The sequence below is a fragment of the Ipomoea nil genome, unplaced genomic scaffold, assembly GCF_001879475.1.
Source record: "Ipomoea nil cultivar Tokyo-kokei standard unplaced genomic scaffold, Asagao_1.1 scaffold1407, whole genome shotgun sequence".
NCBI lineage: Eukaryota > Viridiplantae > Streptophyta > Magnoliopsida > Solanales > Convolvulaceae > Ipomoea > Ipomoea nil.
The window spans coordinates 2,738,863-2,750,841 of record NW_017617835.1 but is presented as its reverse complement, the minus strand read 5'-3'; the positions used below and the strand labels follow the sequence as shown (position 1 = coordinate 2,750,841).

The following is an 11,979-nucleotide window of genomic DNA, read 5'->3' as shown; positions in this document are numbered from 1 at the left end:
TAAGACTCCACGGTGTACAGAACCATATCCACCCTCAGCCAAAAAATTAGCTTTAGAAAATCCACAGGTAGCAGTTTCAAGCTCGGCATATGTAAACCACCGTGGGGGTTTTCCAAAGACAGGTGCCTTATGTTGACATATTGAACAAAGAGGGGGAGGGTCCGGAGGTGAATTCTTGGATAATAATACCATTTTTCTCACATTCTTGCTTAACTCCAGAGAAAGTCTCTCTCTTTCTCCTCCTACTTCATGGTTCGGATCAAGTTCAAAGAATTTTCCATGAATGTCCTGAACACCAAAATTTAGCATCTTATGCTTAGATAAGTTTTGTGAGCCTTTCTTCAAGAACTTTGAGTATTCACCAGATGAACTGAAAGTATCTGCTGTCGATTGCTTGGAAGATATACTCGTGGAAGGAGAAATCAGCTTTTCAATGTCTGTGTCAGAATCAGACTCATCAAAGAGACAACGGACATCGCGATGTGGAAAGCCTCCTTTCTTTAGATCCCAACGGATATCAGAGGTAGCAAGTAGAGAAGCTTCAAGCTCTGAGCTTGAAATTGAGGATGTTCGAGCAGCGGTTGTTGTCGATGATATATGATGCTCTGGACTGCTAACAGGAGTTACATTTGGCACCCGAATCTCAGTTAAAAGATTTCTAGATATTTGAGACCAAGCGATTACTTCATTTTCTGTGCTTGGCAATCCACCGAAATTCAAACGAAGAATCTTGGGATGAGAATTTTTCATCATAACAACGTTACATTCTAGCTCCTCCAAGCAAATTTTTGCCTCTTTTTTCATTTTCCTGCCAAATAATTAGAGATATGAAATTTGATACAAGATACATAAAATCTAAGCTGTGTATCATCCACAAAGAGAGTGTTACAATAACATCGTGATTTCAAATGCATCTATCAAATCATATGGTATGAGGATCAATTTTTTTTTTTTTTTTTAAAAAAAAAAAATAGAATTCTGCATTACTTATCCAATACCACCCAGTGAGTTTGAGTTTTCCTGGCTTCAGCAGCTACCACTCCACACTCCGATCCAGAAATGACTTTGATCTTCAACTGTATCTGCAAACATAATTGAAGATGTGAAATACTCTACATTCCAATGACACCAAGAAAGTTGAAAATTGACAGATGGACTTACCTTGTTTGGATCATAAAGATCATTGAGCTGAAGCATTATTTGGGCGCATGAATCTGTAATGTAATCCTTCTGATCAAAAACTGTTCCCGAGAATGATTTCCCATTTGTGTGCGCACAATCACTGTGGAATCTTGAAAACCCCCATAGTTTACCTGGAAAAAAAAAAATCACCAGCTCTTCAAGCATTAACACTGGCTCCTTTAGAAGATAGAAGAGTCAAAATACTGCTGTATTAAACAAATGGCAGAAAACTAGGAATACAGCCACTGCTCCATATATACTTAATGTAAAGATACATTGTAACAAAACAATTATACTCTGAATGACTTTAGAAATACAATATTTCAAGTAAGCTTTTATAGATAGCAAGATGAAAACAAACGAATGGGATTGTCCGTGATGTGAACATTCAGAATTAAAAACGGAAACCATTAAAATTTCTATCTAAACTCCAAAAGAACAAGCTCCAATTGTTTTCTAGTAAAGACTAAAGACTATATGACTTAAATTTACACACTAATATTAACCAGTGGTTCATATGATGCCACATTAGCAGCCAAGACCATAAGACTCAGTTTTATAATTTACTAATCTGCAATATATGCTGTTAGTTACAAAGTTACAGATATCATGGCAGCTTATTAAACATGCAGGTTTTTATAGCAAATTCTTAGCATATGTTGACAAGAACATGTAATATAAACATTATATATATAACAAAAAATTTCAGAGTATCAATGCAAGAGAGGGTACTTATTGAATGATGATCTGGGATGACCACCAGCAGCTTAACACAGTCTCCAGGCTGAACAACATGAGTCAGAGTCCATGCTAAAGCAGCTCTTGGGATATCCCTAGAAGCTTTAACACAAACCAACACAACCCTTTTTGCCACATCTAAACTTCTATCTTTCACACTCTTTTGCCTCAGATTCATCTTGACCCACCAAATTAAAACAACCCACCTTCTTTCAAAGAAGCACCTTCATTTCATCGAACACCTTGTGCCCATTTTAGCAAACTTCTTCAGACTTCAGTTTCTCATCCCCTGGCAGCTTTGACTTGCAGGACAAAAGTTCACAAAGGTAAAAGATCGTTGGAACTGTTTATTCCAAGCTAATTTCCACCAAAATGGCAACAACTTTAGTCAAGAAACAGGTTTCTTCTTAGTCAACAACGGAAAGCTGTTCCAAGCAAGAAAATAGTATCTGGAAATCTTGAATACATGACCAATGACAGATTGACAGAGAGCAAAGGGACGTATTATTGGGGTTAAGTTGAAGGGGAAGGCCAAAATGTCAACAAAGCCAGCAATTTGCAGGCTTGATTGATTCTCTTTTCTTTTATTTTTATGAAATGGGGAGCATTTATTCATACACATACAAACAACTGAGAGGTGCCAAACCTGTAAAAGGATTGGATTATATAAAGAAAATGTCAAATCCAAAGAAATTCTCAGATTGGGGTGAGGAAAGAGGAAGGTAAACAACATTTCGAACAGATTAAGGATATTTCTTGAGCCCACAAGAAGAAAATGTAAGGCAATCATATTTTTGGTCAGACAAAGTTGACAATGAAAACCATGTCCCTATCAGACCTCCTACTTTATAGTATAATCCCTAGGGAGGGGATAATGATTTTCGAATTACTAACCTTTTGGAAAAATTAGACAAATGTGGCGTTCAAATGGGTTTTTTTTCACTTTTGGTCTATTTTCACATTTAATATCTAACTTCTGGTTGATAACTGCCGACTCTGTTACAATGTAATATCATCTCCACTGAAATTTAAACCTACAACCTCTCACATGGAGGAGCAACTTGGTGTCACTAAATCACAAGAATTTTGACATTAGTAACTTATCTAAAAAGTAAAATTATCTTCTTAGAAAGGGGTCGAGAAATGATAAATTTTCACTTCAAGATAAGTCACTTATTTAAAATTTGGTCATCGATGACTGAAAATTAGGTCGAAGGGACTAAATGTGACAATGATTTAAAAGTCCTACCACCAAGTGTAAAAAAATTAGTAGTCGGGAACTAGATGTGAAACTAGTTACATAGTTGTGGCACCACAAGCGGAAAAAAAAATGTTAATTTGAAATAATATTTTTACTATTGACATTATAAAATTTCTCGCTTTTACAATTTTACATAGTTTTTTTCGTGCAGCAGGTTTAACCAAAAAGAGACGTTAACAATAATCAAATTTGTAAATTATAATATTTAAGTATAAGAATTATATTTTACCCACTTAATTTGATGAATGCGTACTAGAATGGTGAAGGATTATAAGTGGAGAAATGAACTTTATAAACAAATGACTAATATATGATATAAGTTTAATTATTATGAGGCAGTGTAGGGCATATACATACACTTTGTATGATTATTGGTGGGATTAGGTCACTTGTAAAGACAAGCCCTGCCAACCATTAGGGATAAATGATGAATACATGAAAACAATGGCCACCTTTAGTGGAACATAGAAATCAAAAAATTCATACCTAACTTTGAAATTTGGGATTTATCTTTTGGTTACCTCATGTTTGCACTTTATGTCATTCATGAAAGATAAGGTCTTTAAATATATCCTTCAAATTTAAAATAAATTATTATTTAATTTTTTTAAAAAATTAATTTCATTATTTTTAATATTTAAAACTAATTTATAAAATAATATTAGTGAATAGTGATTAAAAAGTGAGATAATTTCATGAATACAGAGACAAATTATATCATTCACCACTTCACCTACAGATTCATTTTTAGTAATTTTAATTCATTATATTTTAATATAGGATTACATGTTCATTTTTAGTATATTACAAGACAAAATGAACCAGCACTATACTAGAAATTAAAAAAAAAAACATCAAATAGGCCATCGAACTTTTATACTTTGTGTAATTGGACCACTTAGCAAAACAAAAAACCCAAAAATAAAAAAAATAAAAAATAAAAAAAATAAAAAAATCAATAACACACTTTTTTGGTTAGGTAGTCCAATTGCACAAATTGTAAAAGTTCGATAGCTTATTCGACGCTTTTTTCCTACTAGAAATCTATCTATCTTGCTATGTAAACCATGATCCACGATATAAACTCGTAGAATTGATATCTCATAAACTGCAAACATTATCAGTGCTGAGGATTGAATCTCAGTGCTACATTGTTTCCTGACAGGCATCTGTATGTGCATATATACAGACATTATGTACAGAGTATATGTATATATGCTTCAAGTACAGAAACAACCACCACCTTTGCTTATTTCTTATTCTGCCATCTCTAGCTTGCTTTCTTGAAAAATCTTGTCGAATCTATTGCTATACATCAAAGGAATATCATGTACAAATGCAGAAAGGAAGGCGGGTTCTGGGAGAGCTTCAACTCTCCTGTAAATCACAACGAATACATGTCTGAAAAGCGAGAATTGTTAGGAGCGGAGGGACGGTGCTGCTTGAGTATGCCTACGGTTTGTCACAACTTCTATAACAGCCTCATCTCGTGATGGGACTTTCAGATACGATTTCATCACATCGTAAACAGTAAAACCGATTGCTACTGATGGTACAACCTGAAGTTTACACATGCAACGTGGATCAGACAACTGGGAAAAAATTGCGTTTGGTTGGAAGGAATTAGGGGGGGAAAGAAATTGTAATTCTGTGGGAAAAGAATAAGGTGGAAATAAAGTAGGAATTCAAATTACACTGTTTGGTAGGGAGGAATATAATTATTGGAAATGAGAAGGGAAGAAGTGGTATAAAGACTAAAATGTCATTGTGCAATAATAATACTAATAATAATTAGGGGTAAAAATGTCATTTTCCTCCTTTTACCCTTTCCTTTCCCCATTGAACTGCAATTCATATGGGGGAGGGTATGAATTGCAATTCCCTCCAACCAAACACTGTAATTCTGGTGGCCAAAGAATTATGTTGTAATTGAATTGCAACTACATCCAACCAAACAGCTTATGCTTACCTTTAGGTAGTTGAGACTAAGCCCCGAAAATAAGTGTTTCCATCCATGTCTCCGGACGATCATAACTAGCGTTTCGATTGTCCCTTCCATCTCCCTGCTGTTAGATGCTGAAAGTCGTTGGACCTGCAAACTTCGTGTTATCTTATCTTTCCCAATCATCAAATATCGATGCATTGCTTTGGGCTTTGCCAGTCATACCTGCATTTGTCGCCTAACGACATCTAGAGGATAAGTGAAAGTCTGGCCAAGTAGTCCCGCTACTGATCCACACGCTAGTTTTATAGTGATATCCTTCTTGTGCTCCTCGGGGACATGGCTTTTCATTTCTTCGTAGAAATAAAACTTCAATCCCGCATATGGAAAGATCCCATAAAGTGAAGGAGCTGAAAATACAACTCAAAACGTAAAGAAGTGGACAAAAACCTAAGAAAATTTCTACTCGGGAATATTTATTACTTCAAAGCATATATTGTGTACCAACACCACGGTAGACGCCTCGTATTCCAGCCTCCTTATATGTCTTCGAAAAGCAGTCCAGAATCCCCTTGTAAATTTGTTCACCGGGAACAAGCCCTTTGACATTCAACTTTGGCGATTCAATAACCTAGACTATCATACACAGTCAGTCATCAAATTCTCTTGAAACAAAACTACGAAAGTAGGAATTGAATTCTTGGTTTTATTAGTGTCGATAAGAGATGAAATAGAGCACATCTTTATATTATACTTACCTGATAAGCTAATTTTGTTCGAACTAAATCGAGCGGATAAGTAAAAAGGACTGCAGTTCCTCCAGCGACCGATCCAGCTATTAGGTCTAGAACGGGACCTCTTTTAATATCGGGATTATAGTGAATGATCCACCGCCTGTACTCTTCATAGGCCATGTAATGCAATGCTGCATATGGCACAATACGAGCAACACTCGCTCCATTTCCCCTACAGGTTAGCCCGTTACAACACACATTAGTAAACGTGTGAGAAAGACGAAGAGAACAAAAGATGACCACATAAATAAAACGAAAAACGGAATAAACTCCCCACCTGTAAAAACCAAGCACCCCTTCTGTCTTTGCGATCTTTGTAAAGGATCCAAACAACCCCAAACTACGAAACTCAGCTTGTCTGGTCTGAGACAAAATGAAATACATTAGTCTATTTACACGTCTTGGGAGATTGCCACGTATCTGTCCAACAATCCCAACATTCAAACGGGATTTCTGATGGATCTCAGCGCTGCACTATGCTGACTTCCCAGAGGTTACCCATCCTGTGATGACTGTAAGTCAAACACGCTTAACCATAAGCTCTTTGGCTATCTGGTTGCCATATCCTACTTAAAACCAATTGGTGATAAGTAGGTGTACATTAACCATTTAACCACATCCCTCTATGGTAAGCCACAGCGCCACGTCTCGAATCAAGCAGGGGCTAAACTCGGCCAACCCAGCCGACGCCCAACAATTCTTAAGCCAGAATTCAGAGTTTCAGGAAAGAAATTGTTTCTCCAATTGTTACATTGCTAGTGCAGTGAAACCCATATTTATGGCAGTGAGCTTTTCTAAAGGAAAATGCACGCCAGTGCTCTACGCAACAAAAATTCCCATCTACATTACTACCATCAAAAGAAAACATTTGGAGATTATGCTATCCCATAAGAAAGTTACTGAACACTATGAATTGAATTACTGAATAGTTTATTGCAGTCTGTTCATTGAATGATTTGCTTACACCCAACAAAATCTATTCTCCTGCCACATCAAACACCAGTCTCGTTCATTTTCCATCCAACAGACAAGAACATTAAAATGGACAGAACTATATTTTCCTCAAACTTTCTTGTACCTACATCCCAGTATAAAATGCATTCGATCCATTTCAGCTCTAGTTTCTCCAATCAAGTGTTCAAGGCTAACTGTCAACAACCATTACAACATCTCAATCCAAATCATTCACAAAGAAAGTTCATTATTTACTTATTTTTGATACATTCGGTTTCCAAACCTTCCCATCATTGACTCTGCACACAAGGGATCCATGTATTTTCGCCAACTTGAAGACCTCAATCTCCAATCTAAGGATCCAAACTCTAGCTTGGGGGGTCTAGCTCCAAACAATTGTTGGTGGGAGTTGAACCCTAATACAGTTACAAAATTGGGGAAACTCCTAATACTCAATGTAAAGTACGGTGTAAATTTACAGCATTCAATTCTGTATGATCGAGGCCAATGATCCTCCATTAACGCAACACCGGAACATCATTCATAACTTGAACCCAATTTAAAACAAACAAAAACAAAAGAACCCAAAATTGCAAAAAGAGAAACAGAGAAAAAAAGAATTCATCTTTGTTATCAAGAGGTGAGAAGAAGACCTGAAACAAGATCTTGACGCGCTCAAGAGGGGCAACGGCGGACTTGGCAAAGCCACCGGCGACACCCCCGGCAATCAACTCCTTAGCGAACACAGGCAACCCTTCGAACACCCTTTCCCTCTCATTTCCCTGTTTTGCCATTCAAAATCAATAATCTCCCAGACACGACAAAACAGAGAGAGAGAAAGCGGAAGTCAACAGAAAGAGATTAATCCCCCTTCCTAGATTCTATGAACACGTACACCGAGAGAGAAAGAAGAAGACGAATACGTAATGAACGATTCTTGAAGGAAAAGAAGGAAGAAGAAAGAGGGAGAATCGAAAACGCTTTTTTATATGACTTTGCTTTATCGAAGACTATTCTGTAAAATTGCATACTTCGTGTCATCGTGTGTGTGCGGAACTCAAAATTGTGGCTCTGGGTAAGTCATGGCTCGTTATTGTAACAACTTTCTAAAGTATGTTTTACTATAATTTCCCATCCTAATAGAGGAATGTTTTACTATAATTTCCCATCCTAATAAAGGAATGAAACGAATATTCGGATAATATTCTAAAATAATATGAGATAAACATTCCTTCTATTCCTTTTTTTTTTTTGGCAAAAAATAAAAAACAAAAAAAAAACAAAGATATGAATAAGTATTATTGTTTGGTGGAAATTTTGAATTTAAGTTTCAAGTCAATTAACTCTAAAACTTACAGGGCGTTTGGTTGGAGTGATTTTAAATTCCCTTCCTACTTAATTCCCACCTAATTCCAAAGGCCATTAAATTCCGTAGTTTGGTTGGAGGGAATTGCAATTCCATGGAATTGCACTTCCCCCATTTTCATAGAATTAAAATCTCATATCCCCCCTGGTATTTTAATTCCTGGAAAAAAAGATAGTGATGAGTCAAAATTACTCCTTCATTTTTTAACCTAAAATTAATGTCTAACAACAATAATGGACATTTTTGACTTTATACTACTTATTCCCTTTCAATTTCCATGTATACCAAACATTGGAATTAAAATTCCTAATAATTCTATTCCTATCAACCAAACACTGGAATTTAAATTCCCACTTTATTCCCAGTAATTCAACTCCCATGGAATTACAATTCTTTTCCCACATAATTCCCCCCTCCAACCAAACGCCTTGTTATAAGTCTAGGAGTTAATTCCGTTTCTGACCGAATTAAGTATCATAATTAGGCCGTGAATAATTAAATATGTGCAAGGGAATAAAAATTATGTCAATGGTTCAAGTCTCTGACCGAACTAAGTAAATAAACTACCAAGCACACTTCTTTGACTATTAAGGATGACTTGTGAGGGAAATAGATGACCATAAAGACTATTGTTGAAGGAGATCCCCTCCCTTCCCTCTCTTTTATACTAATTTTAAATCGTAAATTACTAAACCCCAGATAACAAGTGAACCAAGATGCTTAGAGATCTCCAGCCACGCATGTAGTCCACCTAGCCACCAAATTCCTGTGTCTCATCGCCAAACATTGTCCCAAGCTCCCACTGCTAAACTTACCGGCATCCCCTCTTCTACAACTTAATAGCCATGGGATAAGCCTGGCCACCGACACTATTACCTTTAAAGGCGACAAACAATTGTCAGCACTGCCCAATGGCCATTGGTGCCAACCAGGCCAAGGGCTAACCCCCACCCCCCACCCCAATATGTGTGTGTGTGTGTGACAATTGTCAACACTGCCGAATGGCCATTGGTGCCAACCAAGCCAGGGGCTAACCCCCCTCCTCCCACCCCCAATGTGTGTATGTGTGTGCGCTTTTTGGATTTTTTTCTTTTTTATTTTGCTAAAGACAAGACTTTTTGGACTTTTTTCTTTTTTATTTTGCCAAAGGCTTATCTTGCCTAATATATTTTCCTTACCTTTGCACCTTACCACTCTCGGATTTTATGTCTCATCGCACTTTGGGCATCAAACTTTTTCCCCTTTTCTTGTAGTCTTTGTAATCTCACCCTCTTAACTTTCTGCCTTGTCCCACTCCGGACCTCATTCCTCCAATATTTGCCTCTCAATATCCTTAACTCTACTTCTCATTTCAACTTGAACCCCAAACATTCTTAGGGCTCGTTTGGTTTGCGGAAAATATTTTAAGGGAAGTGGAATTGGAATTCCATGGAAAAATAATTAGTAGGAAGATGAATTTCATTGTTTGGTTGGTGGAAAAAGAATTACTAGGAATACTAATTCTATTGTTTGGTTAGATTTGGAATTGTAAGGAATAATGAGTATAAAGACCTATATGCCCCTACAAATTAATAAAAGTAATATAATTAAAAAAGAAAGTAAGGGTAAAATAGGCAATTTATTCACTTTTTCTTCCCATCTTCCATGGAAAACAAAATTCTTGGTCCGACCAAAAATTTTGTTTTCCTCAAATTTGAAGAATTCATTTTCCAATGAAAAATGAATTTCATGAACCAAACACTAGAAAACAACATTTTTCCTTCACTTTAAGAAAAATATTTTTCTTTAAAAAACATTTTCCATGAACCAAACATCCCCTTATCTTTTCATCTAGGCCTCAAAAATCATGCTCATGGGTTCCGAGTATTTTATGGACCCAATTAATTCTCGAGTATCCACTTCATGGCCCAATTGATCTTGGGCGCAAGCTTCATTCCTCCATCAATAATAAAACATGTAAATAAATAATTTTTAACTTGTACCTTATTATAGTAAAAATAAATACATAAATTGATAAATACAATAATTTTGAACTAAAGAATTTTTTAAAAAAAATTATCTTTTTTTTTTTAATGTGGGCTATGTCGGGCCAATATTTGTATTATTTGACTTGACATTGTCTGACTCATTTTTAAGTAACATTGATAAATATAAAACTCTTAACTAAATGATAAAAGAACAACTTATTTTTAATTTTTTTTAGTTGTGTACTATATAGGGATAAGGTTTTATTGTTTGGTTTGACCTAGTTCAATCGTTATTTTAATTGGATATCAATAAACGCCATTTGTCTAAATTAAAGAAATTGAAGAAAAATTGTATGTCTTTAATTTTTGGATTATGAATTGTGTCAAATCAAAATTTTTATTGTTTAACACAAATTAACTAAACTCATATTTTAATCGGACTAGCTCAATCTAATTCAAATAATAACTAAATAGATTGCTATTCAACTCGCAGTTTCACACCAATGAGAAAGAGGGAGAGAACTGAGCCTGCGATAAAAATATGAAAATCTTTAAAAAGATTTTTTTTACTAAAGTATGTCATTTTAATTTTGATCAGAATGAATATTTGTTTAATAGCTAAATATTAAAACATTTAAAAAATAATTTTCAAAAGTCAATTTGGTCCCTAATGTTAAAATTTCGTTGAAACTCTTACAACACGTTTGGTTCACAGAATAAATTTTAAGGTAATAGGAATGCTATTCCTAAGGAATGGAATAGGCAAGGAGTAGAATATGAATTCTATTCTATTGTTTGGTTCGCGGAAGGAATAGACTTTATGAATTATATTACACTGTTTGGTTGGTTTAAAGAATAGAATGAAATATGTTTCAAAAGACATAAATACCCTTATAAAAATATGTGGTGGTGGTGGTGGTGTTGGTGTTGGTGTTGGTGGTGGTGATGGTGGCGGTGGCGGTGGTGGCGGTAGTGGTAGTAGTGGCGGCGGTGGTTGTGGAGGCGGTGGTGGCGGCGGCGGTGGTAGCAGTGCCGGCGGTGGTTGTGGTGGCGGTGGCGATGGTGGTGGTGGTGGTGGTGGCGACGGTGGGGTGGTGGTGGAGACGGCGACAGTGGTGGCGGTGGTAGGGTATTTTCGGTATTATAGTACTAAAGCTATTCCCAAATACTTGGGAATAGCTAATACCAGGGGGTCCCCTAGGAATGGCTATTCCCCTTGCAAAGGGAATAACTCATTCCCGAGAACGCTATTATCTTAAATAAAATGACAAAACAAACAATGGAATAAGTCTATTCCCAGAAACGGTATTCCATTCTCAACCTATTCCATGAACCAAACACGCCATTAAAACCAAATGTATTACTTACTAAGAATTTAGAAGCTAACTCTAGACCACTACGTCACAATTGGGTATTTAAAAAAGTGTCATTTTCATAAATTATATAATAATAATAATAATCCGTAATAATAATAAGAGTCAGCAATAATCTGCTGAGGCAGAAGTACATCCGTGTCCCAACAGCTATCACATGCATCTTATTATTTGCAGACATCGATACCACTTGATTTTTTGTTCGTATATTTAAATGTAAGGCAAAACTTCCGTTTCACCGTAAGATGAATCGGGTCAAGATAAAAATGTAATATTTATATATTCAAATGTAATACTAATTAGAAATAAAATTTTTGTTACTTATAAGAATAAATGTAATACTTTTAAAGAAAAATGTAATACTTTTACATTTCAATTTAAAAGTATTACATTTTTATTCAA

The 11,979-nt window shown here is 35.7% G+C and overlaps 2 protein-coding genes across 3 annotated transcripts in view; both read right to left on the bottom strand.

Moving 5' to 3' along the window:
* Positions 1-2,682, bottom strand: part of LOC109186658 (inactive protein kinase SELMODRAFT_444075-like) — a 4,878-nt gene extending 2,196 nt beyond the window's left edge. The window contains exons 1-4 of one of the 2 annotated variants that reach the window (XR_002055157.1): positions 1,915-2,682; positions 1,162-1,313; positions 988-1,082; positions 1-808 (exon numbers count right to left, since the gene is read on the bottom strand). The exon at positions 1-808 is cut by the window's left edge and continues 202 nt beyond it. Coding sequence is in view for 1 of the 2 variants with exons in the window: in XM_019336742.1 (XP_019192287.1) it covers positions 1-808; positions 988-1,082; positions 1,162-1,313; positions 1,915-2,098 (1,239 nt within the window). In the remaining variant the exon portion in view is untranslated. The remainder of the gene's footprint in view (positions 809-987; positions 1,083-1,161; positions 1,314-1,914) is intronic. The other variant, XM_019336742.1, reaches the window with a different exon arrangement.
* A 1,579-nt stretch (positions 2,683-4,261) lies between these two features.
* On the bottom strand, positions 4,262-7,828 carry LOC109186660 (mitochondrial substrate carrier family protein P). The gene is made up of 7 exons (XM_019336745.1): positions 7,525-7,828; positions 6,195-6,280; positions 5,882-6,089; positions 5,628-5,754; positions 5,349-5,533; positions 5,151-5,273; positions 4,262-4,740 (listed from the first exon to the last, which is right to left on the bottom strand). The coding sequence occupies exons 1-7, from the start codon at positions 7,663-7,665 to the stop codon at positions 4,600-4,602; spliced, it is 1,011 nt and encodes a 336-aa protein (XP_019192290.1). The 5' UTR covers positions 7,666-7,828; the 3' UTR covers positions 4,262-4,599.
* Between the last annotated feature and the right edge of the window lie 4,151 nt (positions 7,829-11,979).

Bases quoted from the DNA above. Each gene is read 5' to 3' on its own strand.
- LOC109186660 (XM_019336745.1), bottom strand. From the start codon at position 7,665: ATGGCAAAACAGGGAAATGAGAGGGAAAGGGTGTTCGAAGGGTTGCCT. The intron at 5,755-5,881 runs GTAAGTATAATA...ATGATAGTCTAG, and splicing joins GAACAAAATTAGCTTATCAG to GTTATTGAATCGCCAAAGTT. The intron at 5,274-5,348 runs GTATGACTGGCA...CGAAGTTTGCAG, and splicing joins TCGTTAGGCGACAAATGCAG to GTCCAACGACTTTCAGCATC.